At 65.5% G+C, this 23,200-nt stretch overlaps 1 protein-coding gene across 11 annotated transcripts in view; it reads left to right on the forward strand.

The window, feature by feature from the left end:
- Positions 1-2,236: 2,236 nt before the first annotated feature.
- The window catches only part of GPSM1 (G protein signaling modulator 1), a 34,502-nt gene continuing 13,538 nt past the window's right edge, over positions 2,237-23,200 (forward strand). The window contains exons 1-10 of one of the 11 annotated variants that reach the window (XR_011506167.1): positions 8,933-9,075; positions 9,332-9,680; positions 12,282-12,503; positions 13,461-13,596; positions 14,413-14,555; positions 15,193-15,316; positions 15,509-15,624; positions 16,422-16,577; positions 17,532-17,640; positions 18,876-18,999. Coding sequence is in view for 10 of the 11 variants with exons in the window: in XM_070518350.1 (XP_070374451.1) it covers positions 9,039-9,075; positions 9,332-9,680; positions 12,282-12,503; positions 13,461-13,596; positions 14,413-14,555; positions 15,193-15,316; positions 15,509-15,624; positions 16,422-16,577; positions 17,532-17,640; positions 18,876-18,999 (1,516 nt within the window). In the remaining variant the exon portion in view is untranslated. Of the gene's footprint in view, positions 2,552-3,170; positions 3,646-8,932; positions 9,076-9,145; positions 9,681-11,843; positions 12,131-12,281; positions 12,504-13,460; positions 13,597-14,412; positions 14,556-15,192; positions 15,317-15,508; positions 15,625-16,421; positions 16,578-17,531; positions 17,641-18,875; positions 19,000-23,200 lie in introns of those variants that run through there. The other 10 variants (XM_070518350.1, XM_070518351.1, XM_070518354.1 and 7 more) reach the window with 10 other exon arrangements.

Raw genomic sequence — 23,200 nt, forward strand, 5'->3', positions numbered from 1 at the left:
CGGTAACTTGAGTATTCTTTTTACTTATACGAGTGCATGTGTGTGTGTGTGTGTGTGTGTGTGTGTGTGTGTCTCCTCTCCCTGTCCACCTCCTCCCTCCCTTGTTTGGAGTCCACAGCAGAGGTTGCCCAGGAGCTCTCAGGTCCCCGGTTGGGCTTGGCGCCTCTGCGGGTGGCAGTGGGTCCTACAGGAGCAGCCTTGCTGGGGAGGGGGCCCGCAGCGGAAGGCAGGAGGAAGGCAGGGTCTGGGAGGTCATGGGCTGGGAGCTGCCATGCCAGCCACAGGGACACTCCAATCTACCCCAGCCCTGGCCAACGCCCAGGTGGGCCTGGAGGCTGCACTTCTGCTGAAGCCCCTGCGCTGGCTCTTGGCCCCGGGGATGGCTCTGGGCAGCCTGGCCACCTTCCCCTGTCCTGGCCCTCATCAGGGACCCACACCCACCTCTCTCCAGGAGCCCAGGCCTCCCCACTCCCAGGGGCTCAGCAACAGCCCTGCAACTGTCCACTGTTGTCTCCCTCGAGGCCTGTCCAGGGGGACAGGTCCAGGAAGGGGGAAGGTTTCAAGTCAGGAAACCAGCACTTGACCTCAGCTCCCCTTGGCCCAGCCCAGCACCTGGGGCTGTCTGCTCATCTGTACAATGGGAGGGGCATGCGGATGAGGCAGGATGCAGGGAGGGTGGAGAGATGGCGGGCAGGCACGTGGCAGGTGCCCTCCGATGGAGGTGGCCCTGCTGACCACCACCAAGAGCAGGGCCCCAGGCGTCTTGACGCTAACCCCCTGGCACTCAGGATACAGTGGGCGGGCTCATGAGAGGTGGGGCCTCGCGGGGCCAGGTCCGGCATCACCAGCTGCGCCTGCCTGGCACATCCCCTCCCTGCTCCCTCTGCTATTGATGGGGCCAGAAGGATGCGTCTGGAATGGGAAACTGTTTTTCCTCCCTCTGATGCTCCTTTGGGAATGAGGCCCATTAGAGGTGGATGGAGGGGGCGTGCTCGAGGCCTCCTGAGGGAGCACAGGCTGGTATGCAAAGCTTCACAGGGTGGGTGGGGGGGGGAATTTACAAGACGGAATGTAACAAGGTGCCCAGGTGTGCACACGCAGAGAGGGGGAGGGAGGAGCAGCCGGAGTGAACAAGGGAGAGCAGCGCCAGCGGGAGCAAGAGGTCATAGAGGGTGGGTGCCCCCCAGGAGCTCCTCCGCCCCCAGGCCCCTCACCCAGGAGCCCCCTGCTCTCCGTGGACCAGAAGTGCACTCATTCTCACAACTAGGTGGTCGCGTCGACGACAGATGCTGGGCTGGCCTCCGGGTGCCTGCCCTCTTCATGTCCCACCTTCCTTCTTGGGTTCTCTCAACAGGAGGGAGTCAGGACTCTGGACTGGAGAAGACACACCTCTGTGCAGTGCAGGGTGGGGGGTGTCCCCTGGATCCAGCCAGCACTGCCTGCAGGGACCCAGCGGGGCCAGGGTGACTACACAGGAAGCAGGGTCCCAGCAGCTGACGTTCCCCAAGCTCTCCCTGTGTCTTGGGCACAGTGACCACGTCCAGGCCCCATGACCCTGCATAACCCCCACAGCACCGGGCTGCTGAGCCCCACTGACAGGTGGCGGAACAGAGGCTCAGAAAGGGAAAGCACTTATGCCAGCTCACACAGTGGTGAGGGCGGGGGTGGCCTCCAGTCCCACTCGGCCTAACTCAGAGCCTGAGCCCAGGGCCAGCTCACTGCACAGCACCCCTGAGAGTGTTCGGCTCCCCCGAAAACTCTGATACAAAGTTGAGGCTCTTCCAGCCCGGGGACCTTGGCTGCCCAGTGTCCCCACTTCAAGGAAGGAGAAAAAAGATGCTCTCCCTGCCGTGACCGCCACGGGACCATGAATCTCTCCCTCACTCCGCCATTCACGTCACATGACTTATCGGAGCCTTCTTGGCACCAGACCCCTGGCGCTGACCTAGGGGACCCCTAGGGGGCTCACAGTGGTGGCCTCTTGGGGATGCTGAGCTCAGACCTGGCCTAAGGGGAGCCCATGGCTGCCCCTGCCCTTACAGTGATGCCAGCTCAGGGGGCACCCCAAGGAGGAAGGCCCGGCCCACTGCACCACCCACCCCACAGGGGCCAGCCAGCGGCCATGGCCAAGACCAGGAAGAAGGCCTTGCCCAGCTCCTGTGGTCATCTGGGCAGAGAGCGTGGGACGGGCCGCCGGGCAGCCGCGCTCTGGGCACAGATGGTTCTCGTTCTGCTCGCTGCCTGTTTTGCCCTCTCTCCACAGGAAAAACAAACCAGCCGGGGGCCAACAGGCCGTTTTTATCTCGTGCCTATTTCCGTCTGTTTTCCCTTGCCTGAGCCAGCGTCCTGTGGGCTGCATTCTGCCGAGGGTCTGGCTGGAGAGGCCTTGGCCTCTTCCTGACCTCAAGGCAGCTCTCCTGAGGAAGGGAGCCCATTTCCTGTTCGCAGACGTGTCTCTGTCCCGTGTGGTCACAGAGATGCTTCCAGGGTTTGGAGTCTCCTGGCTTCACTGGGAAGATTGGGACTGAGAAAGGGAGCAGGACAGAACCAGGTGAGACCCTGTGTGCCCTGAGGGCCCGCTGCGTGCCCAGCCAGCCGTGCGCAGGAGCTGGGCTGCCCCAGACAGGGGAGCACGCGCTGGAGCAGTGCAGAGCCAAGGGTGGATGGAGACGAGGCCGGAACACAGTCCAGGTCGTCAGGGCTCCCAGGAATCCAGAGCAGGGGGGGCCGGGCACTGGGATACCGGACTGCAGGTGGGCACAGCCAGGCTGCTCTACTGGCATCCTCCCAATTTCACAGATAAGACCAAGGTTGGGAAGGGCTCCTGAGATCCAAGGTCTCAGAGGTGAGAAACAGCAGGGGGGCTTCCTGGCCCGGGCCACCCTCCTCCTGCTAAATGAAGACCTCCTCACTCCTCGCTCCTCCCAGACCCTCCAATTCATATGGGGGGGACAGAAGTGTTTGTCATCAGCCAGGTCTCTCTAAAGTAGGCAGAAGGGCACCCCCATAGCCCTGCACCCACTGCCGGTTTGGAGAAGGGGTGGGGCATGTTGGGGCCGGTCAGGAGCAGAGGGGGGGAGGACACCAAAGGGGAGGCACCTGCCAAACAAAAGAAGGGGGGCCTTCGAATGCCCCCCATGTGGGGGCCAAAGAAAGAGGGTGGGAGACCAGCAGGGCTGCACCACCACCCAGCAATGCCAAGGCCAGGCCCCTCCCTGAACCGGACCCTGGGGGTTGGGGACACCCCCCCACCGCGGCCACCCTCCGCCCCCGATTCCCTGTACAAGCTGCAGGCTCAAAGGTTCGAGCCCTCCCCGCCGTGGCCGCCCCTGTGAGCTCCCCCCACCCGCTGCGCAGATGGAGGAGGGACTCGCTGCTGGTCCGCGCCCCCTCCCCGCGCGCGGGCGGCGGTGACATCACGGCCACGGCGGGAGGGGCGGCGCCGCGCGCACATCACTTCCTCGGCGCCTCCCGCCGGCGCGGACGGACGGTGGACGGTGGACGGTGGACGGTGGACAGTGGGCGCTCAGGGCGGCGCGAGCAAGGGTGCACGGCTCCGGCCCTCGGCGACCCCGGCCCCATGGCGGGCCCGGCCCCGCCCGCCGCCGACGAGCTGCCCGGCCCGGCCCGGCGCCTCTACTCCAGGTGGGTTGGGCGGACCGGCGGGTACCGGCGGGGACGGGTTGGGACCAGCGGGGACGGACGGAGACCTGGTCCAGGCAGCCGTTGCTGCGGGCAGGCAGGAGGCGGGAGGCGCCTGGCTCGGAACAAAGGCGGCGGCGGCCGCGCAACGTGGCGGGGACGCGCCCGCCCTGCGGGGCTGGCGGGGGTTCGGGCTGGGGGCGGAGATAGGTGGGCGCCTGGGACGCGGGGTCCGGGGATGCAGGGGCGGGGTTGCCCGGATTGAGGACGCGCCCGGGAGTGCGAAGAGGTGATGGGGGTGCGGGTGCCGCGGAAGGCTCCCGGCCCCCCCAAGAAGGGGGGTGTCGAGGGTGAGGGCGCTGGAGGGTGGTGGGGAGTAGCCGGGTGGGGAGGCCACTGGGGCTTCCCACTGTCCTCCCCGTGAGAGCCTGGGGACTCCCAGGATGGGCCACTGGAATGGGCTGCTGCCAACCATACCACCCCCAGTGCCCGGGGGGCAGGAGGTGGAGACTGACAGCTTCTCCAGCCTTGCTCTCCTGGCAGCTGGGCTGCCTGGCACAGCAGGTATGTGGAGGGGGCTGCCAGGAGCTTCCCTCCCAAGCCTGGCACCACCTCCCCACTGCCATGGCCCGGTACTCAGAGGGCAGGACAGTTGAAGAGACCAGGTTGTGTCACAGGTGGGGCCCTGCCCCCGACGGGCCCCTGTGTGCCTGGGGTCCAGCAGACTGCTGGCCACAGGGTTGGGGCTGGAGAGCCAGCCAGCCAGGTGGGTGTGTGCCTGCCTGAAAAGGCACCTGCCTCTGCGCAGATTCATGGGTGATGCCAACCATCTGGGCTCTGTGCCCCATGCCTGTCAAGGGTGACAGGGTGGCCCTGCCCAGGGCTGCGTGCCTGCTTGGTGACTCCAGGCCTGTCGAGGGTGTTCCACAAGGTGCTGCCCTGGGCCCAGCCCAGGCAGGCACAAGGCCCTCGGAGGAGGCCTGGGCCCAGCCAACGCCTGCGGGTGTCCAGCAGAGTGGAGCAGGCATGAGTGCTGGGCAGGGGCCACTTACTGGCAGCAGCTCCCAGAGGCAGGCCTGGCTCCCGCAATGGGCTGACAGGCCCCTGACTTGGAGGACTGTCATCATCCCGGCGCCCCCTGGCCGTCCCTAAGACCTGGCGCCTCCCGGCTGCTGAGTCTTCAAGGGGAGTAGCCTAGCCCTCGAGGATTTCCCCACCCCCACTGGGCCGTCCATCGGCAGCAAACCTCTGCCAGGTGCTCCCCGATGTGCAGAATGGGGCCCGGGTGGTGGGTTGAAGGAGGCCTTGCTGCCCCTCCCACCCCAGTCTGGTCTGTGCTGCTGGCCAGAGACACAGCCCCCATTGTGTGGTCTCGGGGATCAAGCGCTGAGCCCTCAGCCTGGCTCCTGGGCCCCATGCAGGGGGAAGGGTATGCGGGTGGGTTTGCTGGCAGCTAGCCCTGGAGGCCTGCCCTCGGATCCCCTCCACGGCCCCGTGGGGATGGAGAGCCATACAGGGCGGCATCTGCTCCAGGATCGTCGGTTGGATGCAGAGGGGGTGCTTTGTCCCAAAGAACGATAGGAGTTGATCTGGCAGCAACTGGCTGTGTGTGTGTGTTTGTGGGTGGAGGGGAGCTGTGGGTGGAAGAGGGTCCAGTCTTTAGCTCTGGGAGACCTTGCACAGCCGAGCACGGGGTCCACATCGTGCTAGTCACTCCACGGGCTTGACCTGGGAGCCTTGGGTGTGGGCTGGTGTCGGAGCCCAGCGGGGACACACCAGATAGGATCCTGGCCTGGGGGAACCAAGGCTCAGAGAGGATGCTGGGAGAGGCCACGCATCCAGCCTGGCATCCTTGCAAGCTGAGACCCCTAATGAGCTCGAAGGGGCGAGCAAAGCACAGATTTGGATGCGTGGCTGTAGGGTCTGGGAGGAGGCCTGTGGGGAGTTTGGACCTGACCATGTAGCCCTGGCCAGGTGTGGGCAGGGCAGTTCCTGGTCAGAGCTGGCTCTCAGAGGCTGGCAGGAAGGGGTGGGAGTCAGGGAGACGTGCCGGGGGCTTTCTGGACAGGTGTGGGCTGTGGTGCTTGAGAGGAGGGACTGCTTCCGCAGATCCAGCAGCCTCAGGCCAGGCGCTCAGGGCTGGGAGGAAGACGGCAAAAGGTCGCCTGCCCCCCTGAAGGCTGCGTGGCCACCAGCGGCCTGGCAGCCGGCATGTGGACGCCAGGTCGACCAGATCCCGTTGGTCTGGCTGTTTAGAGGGAACCTCCGTGTGTGGGGGGGCTCCCTGGGACCAAGCCAGGTCTCCTCTGCCCTCCCCCCATCCAGAGGCTCCCCTTCCCACACCAACATTCCTGCTGGAGAGACAAGTTCAGCTCTTATACAACGGGGTCCTGGGGGACTGGGCTGGGAGCACACACTGAGCAGGGCCTGAGCGTGAGTGTGCCTGTAAGCCCACCAAGTCCCCAGATGGGGCCCTAGGTGGGGACAGTCAGGGATGCAGAAGCAGGTGGAGTGGTTAGCGCTCAGAACCCTGGTCCACTGTGCCTGGGCCTGCTTGCCCAGAGCAGAGGTTTGGGAGGGAGGGGCTCATGGGCCCCAGGGGGGATGGGCAGGTGGCCGAGAAGCCATGGGTGGTCCTCTCCCGCCCCTGTGGCCCCCTTCAGGCCAGCAGCTGAGTGCTCCTGCCTGGGACCGGGAAGGTGAGTGTCGGGTACGTTAGAGGTGCGCCCCAAGTAGCAGGCACCCGGACAGAGGCAACCCAAGTGTGGGTGTGCCCCCACCCCGCATGGCCATGTCATCTGCCCATCTCTAGTCGGTTCCCTCCCCAGGTCCCTGCCCGGATACTAGTCCTGGCAGGGCCTTGGGAATAATGGCCTGGCCCCAGGGCTTCGTGGATGCACAACCCTCAGGCGCTTTCCCAGGCTGGTGACACTCCCAGAGGCTCCTCCTCTCCAGGGATTCCGGCTCCTGCCCTGCTGCCGCCCCGTGCTGCCCCTCGATCCCCCCTACTGAAGGGGAGTCAGTGTGGTTTCGCTTTGAGGGTGGCAGGGCAGGGGGTGAGCAGGGGCCCTGGAGCGTCTGCCCGGGGCCCAGAGGGAGGACGGTGAAGATGGTGTTCAGCAGAGAATGGGGCTGAGGGTGACACAGCCCCCAGTGAGCCGTGTGTGGTGGGAGCTGGGGGCCTGGCTTGGAGACTAACCTCGGTGGTCATCACCAGAGGACGCCATGGAGTCTGGTGGGGCTGATAGCTGGGGGCAGGAGCCTGATGGGGGCGCCAGTGGGGGCAGGGGTGAGAGAGCGGGACACGCTGGTTGAAGTGGGGCTTATGGCTTCTCCCTGGATGCTGACTCGGGCACCAAGGCCAGGCTGGAGGGGTGTGGGCATGACGTGGCGGCCAGAGCTGCAAGGCTGGCCACTGGGGAGTCGATAACCGCTTCGTTAACCAGTGAGCCAGCGGGCGGGCAGCGGGAGCTTGGCAGACAGTGCCCTGCCTCCTGGCCACTGTGGTCTGGCCACTGGGAAAGCCGGCCCTGGTCAGCCCCTTGCAAGGAGAGATGAGCTGGGCAGTCATGGTGTTAGACAGTGGACTGGCACAGGTGGACGTGGCCCTGGCTGGGGCTGGGCAAGCTGGTCCCTGAGGTGGTGGCCTGGCTCTGTCCTCAAGAGGAAGGACTATAAATTAAAGATTAAGCGTCTATTAAACCCAGGTGGCAAATCCCAGGTGGGAAGGCTGCCCCCTCCCAGGGTCTGGGTGGTGAGGCTGGTGGGGGAGAGCCAAGACCACAGCCCCAGGGGCCTGAGAGCCCTAGCCAGCCCAGCCCCGAGCCCCAGGGAGCCCCAGTCTCGTGCCCTGAGAGTGGGGCTCTTGGTTGCCTTCGGGTTGGACAAGCCTTCTGCAGGCCCCAGGCGGTCCTGCAGGGCGTGTGTGTGGGCAGTGGGCAGGAAGGCTGGCTCAGCAGACTGATGCTGGAGTGGGTGGCCAGGGTGGCTACGGCCCCAGTACATCCCTGTGGTACATAGGCGCCTTGCTAGGTGACAGGGCAAATACCCACAGGCCTGGAGAGGTGGTGTGGGGGGACAGAGGTTCCAGAATCTTCTTCACTGAGCAAGTAAGTGGGCCCACCAGGCTGGGCAGGGTTTCACAGAGGATATGAGAGGGTGGCCTGCAGTTCAGGTGTGCAAAAGTGGGCCCCAGGGTTGATGTGAGGGTGCAGAGTTTGGGGGTCAGCTTGTTGACAGGAGGTGGGTGAGGAAGAGGACGTCCAGGCCCTGCCCTACTCCCCTCTGCTGAGCTCTCCTGGGGGTGGACACGTGGCACCAGACAGAGGCCTCAGGGCAGGGAGGAGAGCACCGCAGCCTGAACACCCTTGGGAGGCTGTACCCAGTCCTCCCACCTCTGCATCTGCCCACTCAGCCCCTACCAGAGCCAGCAGTGCCTGCAGGGCCTCGTGGGCTGAGGCCGGCCTTGGGGTCCTGCATCCTGGGCAGCCTTTGCCCACACCCTCCAGCTTATCCTTGACTCCTGCCTCTGCTCAGACCCTACAATGGTCTTGGGGAGCAGCGCCCACCCTGGCTCTCTAGTTCCCTCTCACCCCAGAGCTACACCCCCGTCTCCATCCCAGGGTCCCCACTGTGCAGCCTGGCAAGAGGGGCTGCCCACGAATGGGCAGAAAGAGCCTCTGTGAGGGGCTCCTGGGGTCCTGGGGCTCCTGGGGTGGGGCAGCACCTCGGGGTGGGCTGGTGGGAGAGGCCACAGACTCCCCCCGCTGCTCTGCCCTGTTGGGCCTGGACCAGGGGCCCAGGCTGCTCTGAGCCCCCGGGGCCCCTTCTCTGTGGCTGGACATTGGCCTGACCCCCACCACTCCAGAGGGCTCCTTCCTTAGCCGGAGGAGGGTCGCACCACCCGCCCTGCTCACTGGCCATGGGTGGCTGGAGGAGCTTGGAGCTGCCCTGAGAAGGTGGCCAGGGGCCTGCGAAGTTTCAGGAAAGGAGCTGTGGGGTGGTATCTGTTCCTCCCAAACCCCCACCCCCGCCACACCCCAGACCTCTTGTGGCCCCAACCCCGGGTTAGACCTGGGACCTGGCGCTCACTCTAACACTCAGGTTCAAGTAAGCCACCCAGCCCCCCAGAGGGTCGAGAGGACTAACAGGATGATCCGGGCTCCGTGCTGTGTATCTGCTGACCTTGCTGTGTGCCAGGCACCATGTGTCCGTGCCAGGCCAGGCTGCCGTGTCCTGGGAGGACACAGTCTGGCTGGCAGTGGGGGTGGGGCAGACCAGAAACGTAGCCTCCAGGAGGTCAGGGGCAGGGCCGAGGGCAGACCTTGCTGTGCCTGCTTCCAGTGGGGTGGCGGCCGTCACAATCGGAGCCCTGTCCTTCCTTTATCCATTCATAGATGTTGACCTGGCACCTACTAGTGCCCAGCACTGCTGGTAGGGACTGGGCTCTGGCCCAGAACTGGCCACAGGTTCAGAGGGGGGTAAAGGTTTGCTCAGGAGCGGGGTGGCGAGCCGGAGGGAGGGCACGGCCTCTGCACCCTTACGTGTGCCAGCCCCCAAAGGGATCATGCGGATGAGGCTTCCCTCTGGGCTCCCCCGCCCGCCTCCCACTGTCTACCCAGCCCTGCCCTCCTGCTGACGGGCCTGATCCCCGGCTCTGAGCTGCCCTTGATCCCTTGATCCTCCTCAGGCCCTGGGAGGCCCCAGACGACCTGCCCAAGGGCCTGGGCTGTCCTGGAGCTGAGACCGCCAGAGCTTCCAGCCCACCACTCTGGGGAGGGGAGAGGCAGGGGACCGCTGGGGCCAGTGCGCCTCCCTGGACCAACAGCCAAGGTGAGGCGAGGGCCAGCCAGGAGGGAAGCCCAGAGCTCCGCGATGCTGGCCTCCACCACAGAGGGCCAGCCTGTGGCCCTGAGCTTGGCAGAGAAGGCTGTGTGCAAAGTGGTGTATGGCGCCCCGCGCCCCCGCCCACTGCTGCTGCCCGTGGGTCTGGAGCTGTGGCTCTACGTGCAGAAGATGCGCAACCTGCAGAGGAGGAGGTGCGGCACGCGCCGGGGGGGCACCTGGGGGGACGGAGGGGCACGACCGGCCAGGGGATGGGCGCTAGGCTGGAGGTCAAGGTGCAGCTGGACGATCTTGGGATCGGGGGAGCTTCTGGTTCTGGTGCCTCTCCAGGTGGCCTGCCCACATGGGCAGGGCCCGTCTTAGATCCCCTCAATCCTTGGTTCAGTATGACTGTACCAGAGGCCCCGGCGTGTATCAGTGTGTCCCCCGCCCCCTTTGACTTCTGACCTCAGGCCTGTCCCAAGCCAGAAGCCTCCTTTGCTCTGAGCCACTGATGCCTTGACTGTGTGTGGGGAGACAAGGCGGGGGGAGGCCACCCCCGTAATCAGATCTGCCAGAGCCAGCAGGGTGTGCTTGGCTCCGAAAACACCCACATTTCACACCCCAAGTCCCCTCTCCTCCAAAGTTTCCTGGGAGGAGAGGGTTCTCTGTGTCCGACGGCTTGGTGAACGGCTGGTCAGGGACACGCAGGTCTTAATTAGGAGCCTGTGCGTGGCACTGGCTGTGGGAGTAGGGCTGCCCGTGGGCTCCTGTGACGTGGTGTGGGATGGTGCTTTCCAGAGCGCTTGGCGAGGCCACTGCCAAGGAGCGGGCACCTTGTGAGCGGGCAAGAGGCTCTGGCGTGCGGGGGCAGGCGGGAGGCCCAAGGGTCTGGCATCCTGGTCTCAAGGCTGCATCCCTGAACCCCTGGCTCCCTGAGAGGCCACAAGGGCTCTGCTCGGATCTGGGGAGTCAGGGAGGTGGCGGGGTCCCGAAGCCCAGGCCCTGCGTCCTCCAGGGAAGGGAGGAGCCCACTCTCCCCAGGAGGAGTGACCCTGAGGCTGGGGAGCTGTGGCTGGGCGAGGGGGACGGTGAAGGGGGGGTCTCCCCGGCAGAAAGCTCTGTGCCTACTCCTCGGCGGGGTGCAGCAGGCCCACCCCAGCTGGCGCGTGTGCATGGCCCATCTTCCCTGTAAGGCGGGGATGGATCGAATGAAGGGGGCTTCGTGGTTTGTGTCAAAGCGGTGTGTGGTAAGAGCGCGTGAGAAGGGCTACCCTGGACGACTTTGTGTGTTTTTAAGGAAACATGTTGGTTTCTCCCAAGTAACTGCTGATCGCTGCACGATTCCGGCGCAGAGAAGGGGCCGGGGCCTTGGGGTACAGCGTGGCCATTTTGGTGGGGACTGTTTGTCTCTCTGTAGGTTTTCCATGGCCTCTGATAATGTCGGAAAGCAGTGGAAATGAGACAAGCACGGTCAGGGCGGGCCTGCGACTGCGCAGAACACGTCCCTACCTTCCAGGTGGCACTTATGTGTACGAGGTCACCAGCCTGGCTGCCGCCTCCACGGGGGGCCTCTCCCTAGGCGCCCTGCTGCCTGCCTCACCCCTCCCGCCTCGGGGCACCCTCCAGCTTGTGGCCCCTCGCAGCCCCCATGGCATGTTTGGGGTGTCCCCTGCTGACCGCCCTCCTGCCCCGTGGCCACCAGCCAGGCCTCGAGCCTGGGACCCATGTGACCAGCCGCAGAGGACGAAGGAGGCCGAGGCTCTGAGGGGCGATGCATCCTGCCCAGAGCCCCACGGCAGGGAGGGCCAGGGCCAGGGCCGGCCTGACGGAGTGACCCTCGCACCACTGGCTCCCCAGACAGCTGTATCCTGAGGGCAGCTCGCCCAAGGCCCAGGGGCTGTGGAGGGCTCAGTGAGCAGGGCCGCAGGGCGGCATCTGGGGGGCCCGGACTCCACGTCAGGGGGCTGTGCAGGGCCCAAGGGTGAGGGACTTCTTCTCTGAAGCCTCTGCCCAAGGGTGGGGATGAGGGGTTGGCACAGCCTGCATTGAGGGCGTTGGCGGTCACACAGGGCCCTGGGCCCTCAGAGCTGGCCGGATTCACAGGGCAGGAGCTGGATCAGTTTTCCAGAGGTTGGGTTCATCCTGGGACGTGGTCCTGTCCGCTTCCTCCCACAGCAGCGCCGTGGGGAGACAGCGTGGTGGGAACAGCTGCTTCTCAGGCTGTTCCTGGCCCACAGCCACTGGAGCACTTCTCAGCTCTTGGGGGTGGGGGCCCAGCAGGGAGGGGCCTAGATGCAACCCCGCCCCTCAGAGGGCAGGAGGCAAGGACAGATGATGGCTGAGCCCCCAGCCCCCACTGAGAGCATGGAGGGTGGGGGCCCCCTTGTAGGATGCGGAATGGGGGCGGGGCTGGGATCAGATCCTGTCTGTGCAGCCTTGACTGGCTTGCCAACCCTCTCTTAGCCTTGGTCGTCCTCGGTGGGGATGAGGGCTGGCCCCAGGCCGCCGTGGCCGCTCTGGAGGATGATGTTTGGCACATGGCCCCCTGGCTGGGCTACTGGGACCTGAAGGGAAGTGGCATTTGGAGCTCAACCGCTGCGCACGGAGGGTCTTGCTGTTGTCACAGACTCATGCCTTCTTCCCGGTGCCCCGAGCCCTGGCGGTGAGGAGGGCATGCAGCAAGGGTCAGGCATAGGCCTGGGCCACAGCCGTGTGAGGGTCCCTGTGGTCTGGAATGATGATGTGGAGGGGCACTGGTCCCCCAGGCTTGGCTGTGTGAGGGGCAGCCTGTGACCCCTCCTGTCTGTGCCCAGGATGGAGGCCTCGTGCCTGGAGCTGGCCCTGGAGGGTGAACGTCTCTGCAAGGCCGGGGACTTCAAGGCAGGCGTGGCCTTCTTCGAGGCCGCCGTGCAGGTGGGCACCGAGGACCTGAAGACTCTGAGCGCCATCTACAGCCAGCTGGGCAATGCCTACTTCTACCTGAAGGAGTACGCCCGGGCACTGGACTACCACCGGCACGACCTGCTGCTGGCCCGGTGAGCCGAGGGGCGCAGGCGTGCACGCCAGGGCGCAGGCGTGGCTGTGCCTCCCCTGCTGGTCAGGCATCTGGGTGCCCTGCCCTCGGGAGTGGCAGTCACATGCGATCACAGTGGTGGGGCTCTCAGGGTCCAAGGGAACCCAGAGGGGGCACCCCTAACCTGGGGGAGGCCGGGGGCTCTGGACATGCCCCCAGGGGGCTTTGTTTGAGCTGAGACATGTGTGAGCATGTCTGTATGTTTCCACGGGTGTGAGTGTGGCATAGCCCGGTATTCTCTGTCTGTTTCTCTTCTGGTCCACCCCTGTGCGTGTGCTTATCTCTGGGACTGTGTGTGTCTGGGGGGGTGACCACCTCTTTCCTGCCCCCGTGTTCCTCACTGTCTCCGTTCTCCTCCGGCCTCAAGGCCTTGGTCCATGCTGTTCTCACCCCGGGACACCCTTCCCTTGCTATTCCTGCCTTCCTCTGCCCCTCCCCTGCTCCTCAGGCCTGCATCAGCCCAGACCTCCCAGGTGGGGGTGGGGCTCCTGGCAGCTCCACACCAACCCCGCCCACAGGCCCTCCCCCCCCCCGACCCCCCAGCAGCCAGAGAGCCCACATCGGGTCCTCAACACCGGCCAGTGTGTAGTGCCAGCGGGCACATGGCAAATATTCACCAAATGAGTGGTCGTAAAGTTAATTCTCACTGCATGGCCCCCCAAATCTCCCTGTCTCCATCCGGGGTCCTCCCCGAGCCCCAGCAACTGCAGGCTGCACTGAGGCCTCTCCCAGACCCGGCCCAGCAGGAGTCGCCCGCCAACCATGGACCCCTGCCCAGCATTAGCCTGGTGGCCTCGGGCTCCTGGTCAGCCTGGGGCTGGTCCTCCAAGGCCCTCACCTGCCCTCCCCCGGGCTCCCTGCTTGGCTCAGGGTCTCAGCTGGCCCTCAGCCCGGCCCCTCACTCCTGCCTGCTCTCTAGGACCATCGGTGACCGCATGGGGGAGGCCAAGGCCAGCGGGAACCTGGGCAACACGCTCAAGGTCCTGGGCCGCTTTGACGAGGCTGTCGTCTGCTGCCAGCGGCACCTGGACATCGCCCAGGAGCAGGGGGACAAGGTGGGTCCTCGGCCCCTGGCTGCCTGCCTCTCCTGCCCCTGACCTGTGGCCCCTGTCCAGGTCTGCGATTGGGGCCAGCAGGTGATGCCCCACTCACAGCCCCACGCTGCCCCCCACGAGAGGAAGATGGGAGGATAGTCCCCATCCAAAATGTGGGGCCTCTGGCTCCCTAAGCTGGAGTCCCCAGCCCCCCATCTTCTGCCCCTCTCACTGACCTCCCCTGAATCTGCCAGCACCCCCAGTCACTCCTTCCGGGCCCAGAGGGGGACAGAGGGCACGGCTTTGGGAGGAAGCCTCGCTGGAGAGGCAGATGTCAATGAAACAGCAGCAGCAGACAGGGCAGCAGGGGCTCTGGCCGTGTGCTGACGTGTGACCTTCCTGCTTATCTCCATAATCCTGGAGTTGAGCGTCCCTGTAACCGATACAGACGAGGAGACTGAGGCTGGAGAGGTGACGTGACTTGTCCCAGGTCACGGCCAGAGGTGGCCAAGCTAAGCCAGGAGCCCCTACCCCTGGGCGTCAGAGAGGGGCCTGGCCACTCCGATGGGAGAGAGGGTGGCCGAGAGGGGCAGAGCTGGGCTCCCCCAACTCCTTGGAGCTCCACCCCTACCTCAGCATCTGGCCTTGGTAACAGCTTCCCCCCAGGTCCTTGCCTTTGGGGCCCCAGGAACAGTGGGGACGGTGAGCCAGGTGGCAGGCATGAGGCCAGATGCATGCATGCCTCCGGGTGACTTCCCCAGCCAGCTGCCTGGGGCGGCGGGCTCCTTGAGGGTGGTGGCTGCAGAGGCGCCCCCCACACCTCGGTGCCGCCTGCAGGTCGGGGAGGCGAGGGCACTCTACAACATCGGCAACGTGTACCATGCCAAGGGCAAGCAGCTGTCTTGGAACGCCGCACAGGACCCTGGGCACCTGCCGCCTGATGTTCGCGAGACACTGCGCAGGGCCTCCGAGTTCTACGAGTGAGTGGGGTGGGCGCGGTGCCCGCAGGGCCGAGGGCCAGGGTTTGTCCATCATTCCACACCCACCTCCGGAGCCGCTGCCTGCCGGGCACAGGGACTTGGTGGCAGCCCCAAGCACAGGGCGCCCACACGGGCCCACCACCTCCTGGATGGTGACAGCCAGGCCGGCCCTCCTGCCCACCCCTGCCTGCACTGGTCCTCAGGGTCTGGGAGGACTCCGCCAGGCCCCGGTGTTTCCACGCTCGTTCATCCACAGCAGTGGAGAGAAGGGGGAGCTGCTGAGCCAAAGCCACATGTGGCATTTAGCAAACAGTGGCTGGAAGAAGGGCCGGATGGTGGGCCGAGCCTCTGGGTGTGGGAGAACCCTTCCCCGGGAGAAGAGGCTGCACCTGAGAACCAGAGTTGGGGGTGGGGAGCCCCAAGCTGAGCCCCGGAGCTCAGACAACACCTGCTCCAGTGCCAGCGGAGCCAAGCAGGCTGCACCCCGAGCCGCCATCTTTTTGGGGCACAGGAATGGACACACCCCGGAGGGACACGCCCTGGGGGAGGGGCAGATCCTCTTTCCTGGGCAGGAGGGTCACTTGGGCAGGCTTCCCTCACAGTGGGAGGGACACGGCTCAGACAGCTCTGTCCCCAGGAGGAACCTGTCCCTGGTGAAGGAGCTGGGGGACCGGGCGGCCCAGGGCAGGGCCTACGGCAACCTGGGCAACACCCACTACCTGCTGGGGAGCTTCGTGGAGGCCACGACCTTCCACAAGGAGGTGAGTGGCCAGTGGGGCGGGCGGCGGCAGGGGTCGGGGTACCCCACTGGCCTCCCTACTTCATCTGGGTTTGGTGCTGGGGCTCCAAGGGCTGCTCCCTCTGGACACAGACATGGGGCCAGCCATCCTGCCGTCCACGTCGGGTCCTGGGGCTGCTCTGTGACCCCCCGGGTCTTGGGTCTGTGTCCTCAGCGCCTGGCCATCGCTAAGGAATTTGGAGACAAGGCGGCCGAGAGGAGAGCCTACAGCAACCTGGGGAACGCCCACATCTTCCTGGGGCGCTTCGATGTGGCCGCTGAGTACTACAAGTAGGCATCCCCAAGCCCTGGCCAGGGCGGGGGGCCTGAGGAGGGCACGGGCGGGGCGCCGGGACACGAGGCCAAGGAGGTGCCCGCCCAGAGGTGGGGGTGCATCTGACCTCCCGGCCTCCCCAGGGCCAGGTGGGCTTCTGGGCCTCCCCAGAAGGACAGACTGACAAGCCCATGTCGGGGCACCAGGGACAGGGATAAGCGCCATGCCCTCACTGGGCCAGTGCTGGCCGAGGCCGTGGGCAGCACACAGCTGGCCTTGGCTGAGGGCCTATGGTGCTGGTTACTGGGGGCAACCCAGAGTTGTGTTTGCTGCTCGTGACGGCTCTGGGTGCAGGTGTAACCACTCCTGCGTGGACTCGGGAGGGTAAGGACCATGGGCTCCGGTGTCCCTGACTTGTGCTGAGACTGTCTCTGAGCCATCTGCCTCCTGGCCTGAGTAGCAGAGCCATGGCCACCAGGTGGAGACCAGGTCACCAGCGTTAATGCCTTGTGTCAGGACCCGAGCCCCCAGTGGGGAGGCTGAGGCTCAGGGTGGTGAAGTGACTGGCCAGGGTGGGCAGAGCCTGGTGGGGCCCTGTCTGTCTGGTTCCAGCAGAGTCAGGTGCTGCAGCCATCTGAGGTTGGGGACGAGGCCGGGCCCCGGAGAAACCCCAGTGGGATCTTGGGCTGGAGGCCTCTGGGTGGGTGGGCTGCTTCCCCATCACCCACTGTCTAGCCCTTTGGAGGGGGCCGGATGGGCACTGGGAGCCTCCTTCCTGGGTGCTGACACCCCCCCAACCCTCGTCCCCATGCAGGAAGACGCTGCAGCTGTCGCGGCAGCTCCAGGACCAGGCAGTGGAGGCGCAGGCCTGCTACAGCCTTGGCAACACCTACACGCTGCTACAGGACTACGAGCGGGCCGCTGAGTACCACCTGCGGCACCTGCTCATCGCGCAGGAGCTGGCTGACAGGTGCGCGGCGTGGACGTGGGATGGGGGCCGTGGGCAGACCTGGCCCAAGGGCTCCGACAGCCCCTGCTGGCTGAACTGCGAGCTGATTGCCGCGGCCTTGGCCCTGCTCCGCCACCTACCACCGGGGACCCTGAGCAGGGCGGCTGCCTGGGCCTCAGCCTCCCTCCATCTGTGGCCCACGCGGCTCACTAAGTGGGACAGGGTGAAACGTGGTGGACGCTGGGCCGGCCACTTGCAGCCACCCTTAGTGCACAGTGGTCGGGGGGTGCGCCCCAGTCGCCCCTCCATCGCCCCTCTGAGCCACTTCCGTATCTATGTGAGCATGAGTCTCTACGGAGAGACAGACAGACGGAGCACTGGTAAACACACAGCCATACATGCTGGTCTGGGGGCAGTGGCTGGAGCAAGGGGCCTCAGAGCCCCAGGCCGTGGGCTTCTCCGGGTGGTAGAGAGAAGCTTCTGGAAGGTGTTCTCCTAGGGGGCTTGGTATGGTCCACACTATCTTTCTGGTGATAGAGACATTCTGGAACGAGGTGGTGGTGACGTCACGGATTGTAAATGTACGCAGTGCCACTGAAGTGTGCACTTTAAAGTGGTTAAGTTTACGTTACGTGATTTTTACCTAATTGAGAAGTTAATGACCCAGGGACTGGGGTCACTGCCCCCAAGGGTGGAGGGAGCCACAGGTGAGAACCTCGCCGGCCACTAGGGGGCACGTGAGGCCAAGCTGGGAACCACGCCCACAGACAGCCAGAGCGCCCTGCCCGCCACTCCACTCCATCACCCCTCTCCCAGCGCACCGAGCTGCCCACGCCCTGTCCTCTCCTGTCCTTCCCACCTCCCATCACGATGGGCCTGACCACCTGGACGCTGGGGGGCTTGGGACAGCTGGGCTCTGGGCAGGCTGGCAGGCCTAGGGGGCACAGACATGGACTCAGTTTCCCTTCCTGGCAGAGTGGGCGAAGGCCGGGCATGCTGGAGTCTGGGGAATGCCTACGTGTCCATGGGGAGCCCAGCGCAGGCCCTGACATTTGCCAAGAAGCACCTGGAGATCTCCCAGGAGGTGAGCCGGGCTCGCCCTCCCTTTGGCCCCCAACCACTGCCTTAGCCGGCCTCGAGGCCCTTCAGGTGCTGCCCAGCCCACTCCAGACCAGCCAGGTGCCTTCGTGTGCCCTGGGCTCTTTCTGGGCTCCATGCTGCGTGGGGGCCCAGCCATGGCCCTCCTTCAGAGACCTGGAGGCCGCTTGTCGGCCATAGCTGGGGTGGGTGGGGCGGCAGGGACCTGCTTTCCACCCCCAGAGCATTAGTGTCCCTGCTGGGCAGGCCCACAGCCGGGTCCTTCTGTTGGATGGGGTTCCTGTGCCTGACTCCCAGGGAGGAAATGACCTACCAGAGGCAGCCCAGGGGCACGAAGGTACAGCGCCTCTGGGAGATCCTCCCCTGGGATGCCTCAGCTGGATGCCTTCCTGGGGAAAGTGGGCAGGGTCTCCGAGGGCCTGTCCACCCAGCATCCTCCCACTGTGGTCAGGGCAGCCCTAACCGGGGCACTGCATGGTCGTCACTGGTGGACTCCGGCTCCCTGGCTCCTGGTCTGTCCTCTCCTGCCCTCCCCCCACCTGCTTCTCAGCCCCCACCCGCCTCCAGGAAGCAGCTCAAAGGCAGGTTCACACCACCTCCCTCCAGCCCACCACAGGGCCCGCCAGGACCCACCGCAGCCCTGTGTCCGTGGGCAGGCAAGGCCCAGAGGTGCCCAGGTGGAGGTGCCGAGGAGCAGGAAAGCTGGGGCCGGGAGAGGTCCAGCCTGGAGAGCCCTTGCACCAGGGCTGCTGGCAGGGCCACGCCACGTCCCCCTGAGCGCACTCGGGGGCAGCAGTGGCCCTGAGCTCTGTGCAGAAGTCCTGCTCTGCCGGCCTCCTTCCGGCTTGCTCCTGGCGATGCTCGTAGCCTCTGCCACGGGAGTCCTCCCTTTGAGCCCCTGCTCTGAGCTGGGAGCCTGGTGGGCGCCTGTGAAGCCCCGGGGGCTGGGAAGGAGTAGGCCAACAGCCCCCAGGAGGGCGCCCAAGAAGGAGGGTCCCCCACGGCACTTGGCCAGGCTGCCCGAGGTCCCAAGCATTCTTGGGGTGTGTGGGGTCTCCCTGGGGCATGTGAAGCCCCCCACACAAGGACAGACCCCCAGACTCTGCGTCTGGGGCACTTTGAGGCCTGGTTCTCTTGGAGGCCCAGGGGTCAGTGACTGTCCCGTGGTGGAAGCCCGCAGCAGGGCCCGCCTGCCCACTGACCTGCCCCACTCGGCTGCAGATCGGGGACCGCAACGGGGAGCTCACGGCCCGCATGAATGTGGCACAGCTGCAGCTGGCGCTGGGCCGGCTGACCAGCCCGGCGGCCGCGGAGAAGCCTGACCTGGCTGGCTACGAGGCCCAGGGTGAGTTCCCGGGATGAGCGGGGGTGGTGGAGGGGGCATTCCGTTCCCCGCACGCTCAGACCTCCACCTGGGATTCAGGGGCCTTGGTGGGCAGGGGTGTGGCAGGAGGGGGCCTTGGGTGGAGGGAGCCGCTGGCTCATGCTGGGCCCCGGGGCAGCACTGGGGCCTCTGGGTTTGGGTTAGGAGGTGGGCTTTGACCCTAAACAGGGGACTTTCTAACAGAGCTGCCCCCGGATGGAAAGGGGCCCCTCAGGAGGTGGCGAGCCTGTGCCCCTGGAGGGTGTCGGCATCTGAGCCCCTTCTCTGCCCTGCTCCAGAGTTCGCAGTGGGGTGGGGAGTGACTTGGTGTCCAGGGTGTTGGGCATACAGACGGGGGGCCCTGCTTCCCTGGGGCAAGTCAGGGATCAGGGGAGACTGGAGGGGCAGGAGAGAAATGGGCATTCAGGGGCCGGGGGCAGCATAACCAAAAGGGTGGCCCAGATTTGGGGCATTTAGTCAGTTCTTGATGGTCTCTGGGGCAGCAAGGGCCTGTGGCCACCCTGAGCCCCTGAATTTATCATCTGGTGGCACCATCACCGGCAGGGGCAGGAAAAGGAGGCAAGGGCTGCTCCCTGCCCTCCCCGGCTGCTCCCCTCTCCAGGGCTGAGGACCCCCTCCAGGCTGGGGGCTGGGCTTCCAGGACTGGAGTGGGAGGGGGCTGCTGGGAGGAGGGAGGGCTGGTCAGCCAAGAGGTGGAAGGAGCCGTGCACGGGATGCCAGTCAGGTAAGGTCCTCCGATCAGCTGCGACCACTATAATGCCCTCATTCACAGGCTGCTGGTCACTCAACACAGGTCAGCGATGCTGTGCACACAAGGACAGAATGTTCCCTGCAAAGCAAATATATTAATAAATACGGGAGGCAGGGGGCCACCCTGAGCTGGCTTCTCGAGGCAGCTGCTGGTGGGTGTGGGGCGGGCTCTGGGCACAGACATAGCCACCCCCTCCCCGCCCACATGGCCACCAACCCTTGGGTCCTGAGTTTTCAGGGAGTCTGGCTCCAGCCCTCTCACAGCGGTGTTCCCAGGGGTGCCCACCCTGCCCCAGCCTCCAGATCCCCCCCAGGCTTGCTCAGAGCCAGGCGGGGAAGCAGGTCCTGGCCGTGGTGGTGGGTCTCTGGGGTTTCTGTGCCATAATGGTCATGGGTTTCTGATGATGGCCTGTCCTGGGAGATGGAGGGCACATGTCACCCCCTACTCAGAGGATGAGGATGGAAGATGGGAGGGAGGGAGCAAAGGCTTCTGGGACCCTCAGCTGTCCTTGTTTTGGGGGTGCTGTGGCTGATGGGGATGGGATGGAGTGTGGCCCCCTTGTCCCCCACCCTGCCCCGGGATGTACAGTCTGCTACCTCCTCTCCGGGCCGGGTTTTCCAAGGGTGGTCGCTCTGCCCAGAGACCCCGGCCCTACCAGGCCACCCTCTGGGAACCCCAGCAGCAGTGGGGGCAGGGCTGGGCCCAGCATCTGGAAAGGCTCCCACGGAGGCACGGCCCAGCTCCGGGCTCTCCTGACATGTCCCTTCTTCTCCGAGCTGAGGGAAGGGGGGGCACACGGCGGTTAACGGCCAGGCTGGGCCCGAACAAGGCAGCTCTGTCCTCTGCCCCACGCCGGCGCCGCAGCTCTGCCCTGTGCCTGGACCCTTCCCGGCCAGGGCCCCCGGAGGCCTCCTCCCCACCTGCAGGGCGGCCAGCAGACGCCGGGAAGAGGCCATCCTCCCAGGAGGTGCAGCCTGCCCAGACCCGGGAGGCAGGTCTGGGGGCCCCGGACAGCCCTGGGGGACCCCAGCCCTGGGATGCCATTGCTGGGGGCAGGCCGGGGCCCTCCGTCTGGGTGGCCCTGGAGGAGACCCTGCTCAGGTGAGCCGGGCCGGACGGGGCCTTGTGGAGGAGCCAGTGCAGGGCCTTCCGCAGGGGCCACATCATTCGTTCACTCGTTCATTCAGTGCTACTGCGCCTGCGGTGGGGGGCTGGCCTGATTGCCAGAGGGCCCAGCACCTGCCTTCTGGAAACTGCCCGTTGGTGGGGGTGCACATCCAGAGCCCATCAGTTTGGGGCATGGATGACGGGGGCCAGGTGAGCACCCTGGAGGGGCAGTGACCCAGTCTGGGCAAGCAGGAGCACCTCCAGGGAAGATGAGGAGGAATTCTGGGAGGATGGTGCTGGGGAGCCGGTGGGCATGGCCTTTGTGGGGGCGTGGCCTTGGGTTGTGGGCATGGCCTGTGGTGGGCGGCAGGAGGCCAGGCCTGCAGGCTTCTCTTTGCTGTCTTGATAGAAACAAGGGCCCTTTGTGTGGCCGCAGGACCAAAGCCCCCTGCGGTTCAGTCTCTAACCTTATGGCCCTCATGGCCCCCCCAACAGAGGCCCCAGAGCCAGTCTGGGTGGGCGGGACACCTCCAAGGCACTGTGGCCTGGGCTGGTCAGTCCTCTGGGTCCCCGGGTGTACCCCACCCTGCACATCCCCACGAGGGCACTGCGCAGGTGGGGCGTGCGAGGGAGGCCCCACTGCAGCCCTTGAGAGGGCCAAGCGATCAGTGCATTAGAGGAAGGATCCAGCCCTGAGCCTGCAGGCTGCCCGCCTGCTCTCTGAACGTCCCTCTGCCTGTCCCTCATGGGCCTGGGCTGTCCTCTGTCCCACAAGGGGGCTGTGGGACACACGCCCCACGGCAGGCTGCCTTCTCAGCCCACTTGCACTGTTCAACAGCTCCTTTCACCCTCTGGGCATCCTGGGCACAGAGCAGCCGGACCCCTGGACGGTGCGTCTGGCCACCTCGGGGGTTGGGATGTATGAAGTGTGACCTCTAAGTGGCAGTTTAGGCTTCGGGCTCTGGCCCTGGCTCCACCCACCATGTCTTGGCCGACTGACCAGGTGACTTGACCCAGCTGTGCCTCAGTGTCCCCCTCTGGGTGTCCCCCACTGTGCCTCTTGGGAACAGGGCCTGGCAGGGACAAGGGCACAGCTCGTGCCCCTAGATAGATCTAAAGATGTGGGGGCATCGCTGTCCATCGCACTCAGCACTCGGCCTGCAGCCCACTCACGGGCCGGGCACCTGGGACGGACCGCTGGGGGCTGCCGGGCTGCAGGGCCCGCATCTGCCGTGTCCCCTCTCCGGCTGCTCTCTGCTCGGCCTTCTGGGGCTCGCCGAGTGAGCTGACTTCTGTGAGCCCTGCCCAATACGGGCACGCCTGCAGCCCTGGCTTCCCATGTCCTGCCCCTGTCCCTGCCCCACCAGGCTCTGTCACCTTGGCTGGGTGGCCGCCCTCCCTGAGCCCCAGTGTCCACAGTCCTGGGAGGGCTGCCAGGACTTCTGCTGGGGCTGGCCTTGGGGGCACAGTGCGTGGGAAACTGTGCACAGGGCCCCACACAGGAGCTGCCCAGTAGTCCCAGCTCCTAACCCCACGACCCTTGCTGAGCCCCAACGACGTACGGGCCCTGCTGGTGCTCTCAGGGCAAGTAAAAGTGAGGTCAACGTGAGCCACTCGTTGCTCCTGGAGGAGACGCAGTGGGGGCTGCTCAGCACGGTGGGGCCAGGCCGTAGCAGTGAGTGTAGCAGCCGAGGGGGGCCCCTCGGAAGCCGCTGTTTTGGTCGGCTCGGGCTGCGTAACACAACGGCACAGACCACGCAGCTTAAACACCGGACATTTGTTTCTCGCAGTTCCAGGCGCTGGACGTCTGAGGTCAGGGTGCCAGCATAGTGGGGTTCTGGTAGGGGCCGTCTTTCAGGGTTACACACGGGGCAGGTGGGATACAGGGCAGAGAGAGAGAGAACTCTGGTCTCTTCTCATAAGGGCACCGATCCCATCTCAGGGGCCAAACCTCATAACCTCGTCTAACCCTAGTCACCTCCCAAGGCCCCGCCTCCTAACACCATCACACTGAGGCTTATGTATATGAAGTTTGGGGAACACAGACATTCAGTCCACAACAGTGACGTTTGAGCAAAGACTTGAGGGAGAGGGGGGAGTGAGCCGTGAGCTTAAATGGAGGAACAGCAGACCAGGCAGAGGGAATAGCTTGTGCAAAGGCCCTGAGGCAGGAGGAGCCTAGCAGGGGAGGCTGTGTCTGGAGCAGAGTAAATGAAGGGAGACAGTAGGGGATGGGGTTGAGTGGGGCCTCACGGGCCCTTGTGTAAGCCCCCAGCCGCACCAGTGGGGCCCCTGCAGGGAGGA

Source organism: Equus asinus, chromosome 10, assembly GCF_041296235.1.
Source record: "Equus asinus isolate D_3611 breed Donkey chromosome 10, EquAss-T2T_v2, whole genome shotgun sequence".
Lineage (NCBI taxonomy): Eukaryota > Metazoa > Chordata > Mammalia > Perissodactyla > Equidae > Equus > Equus asinus.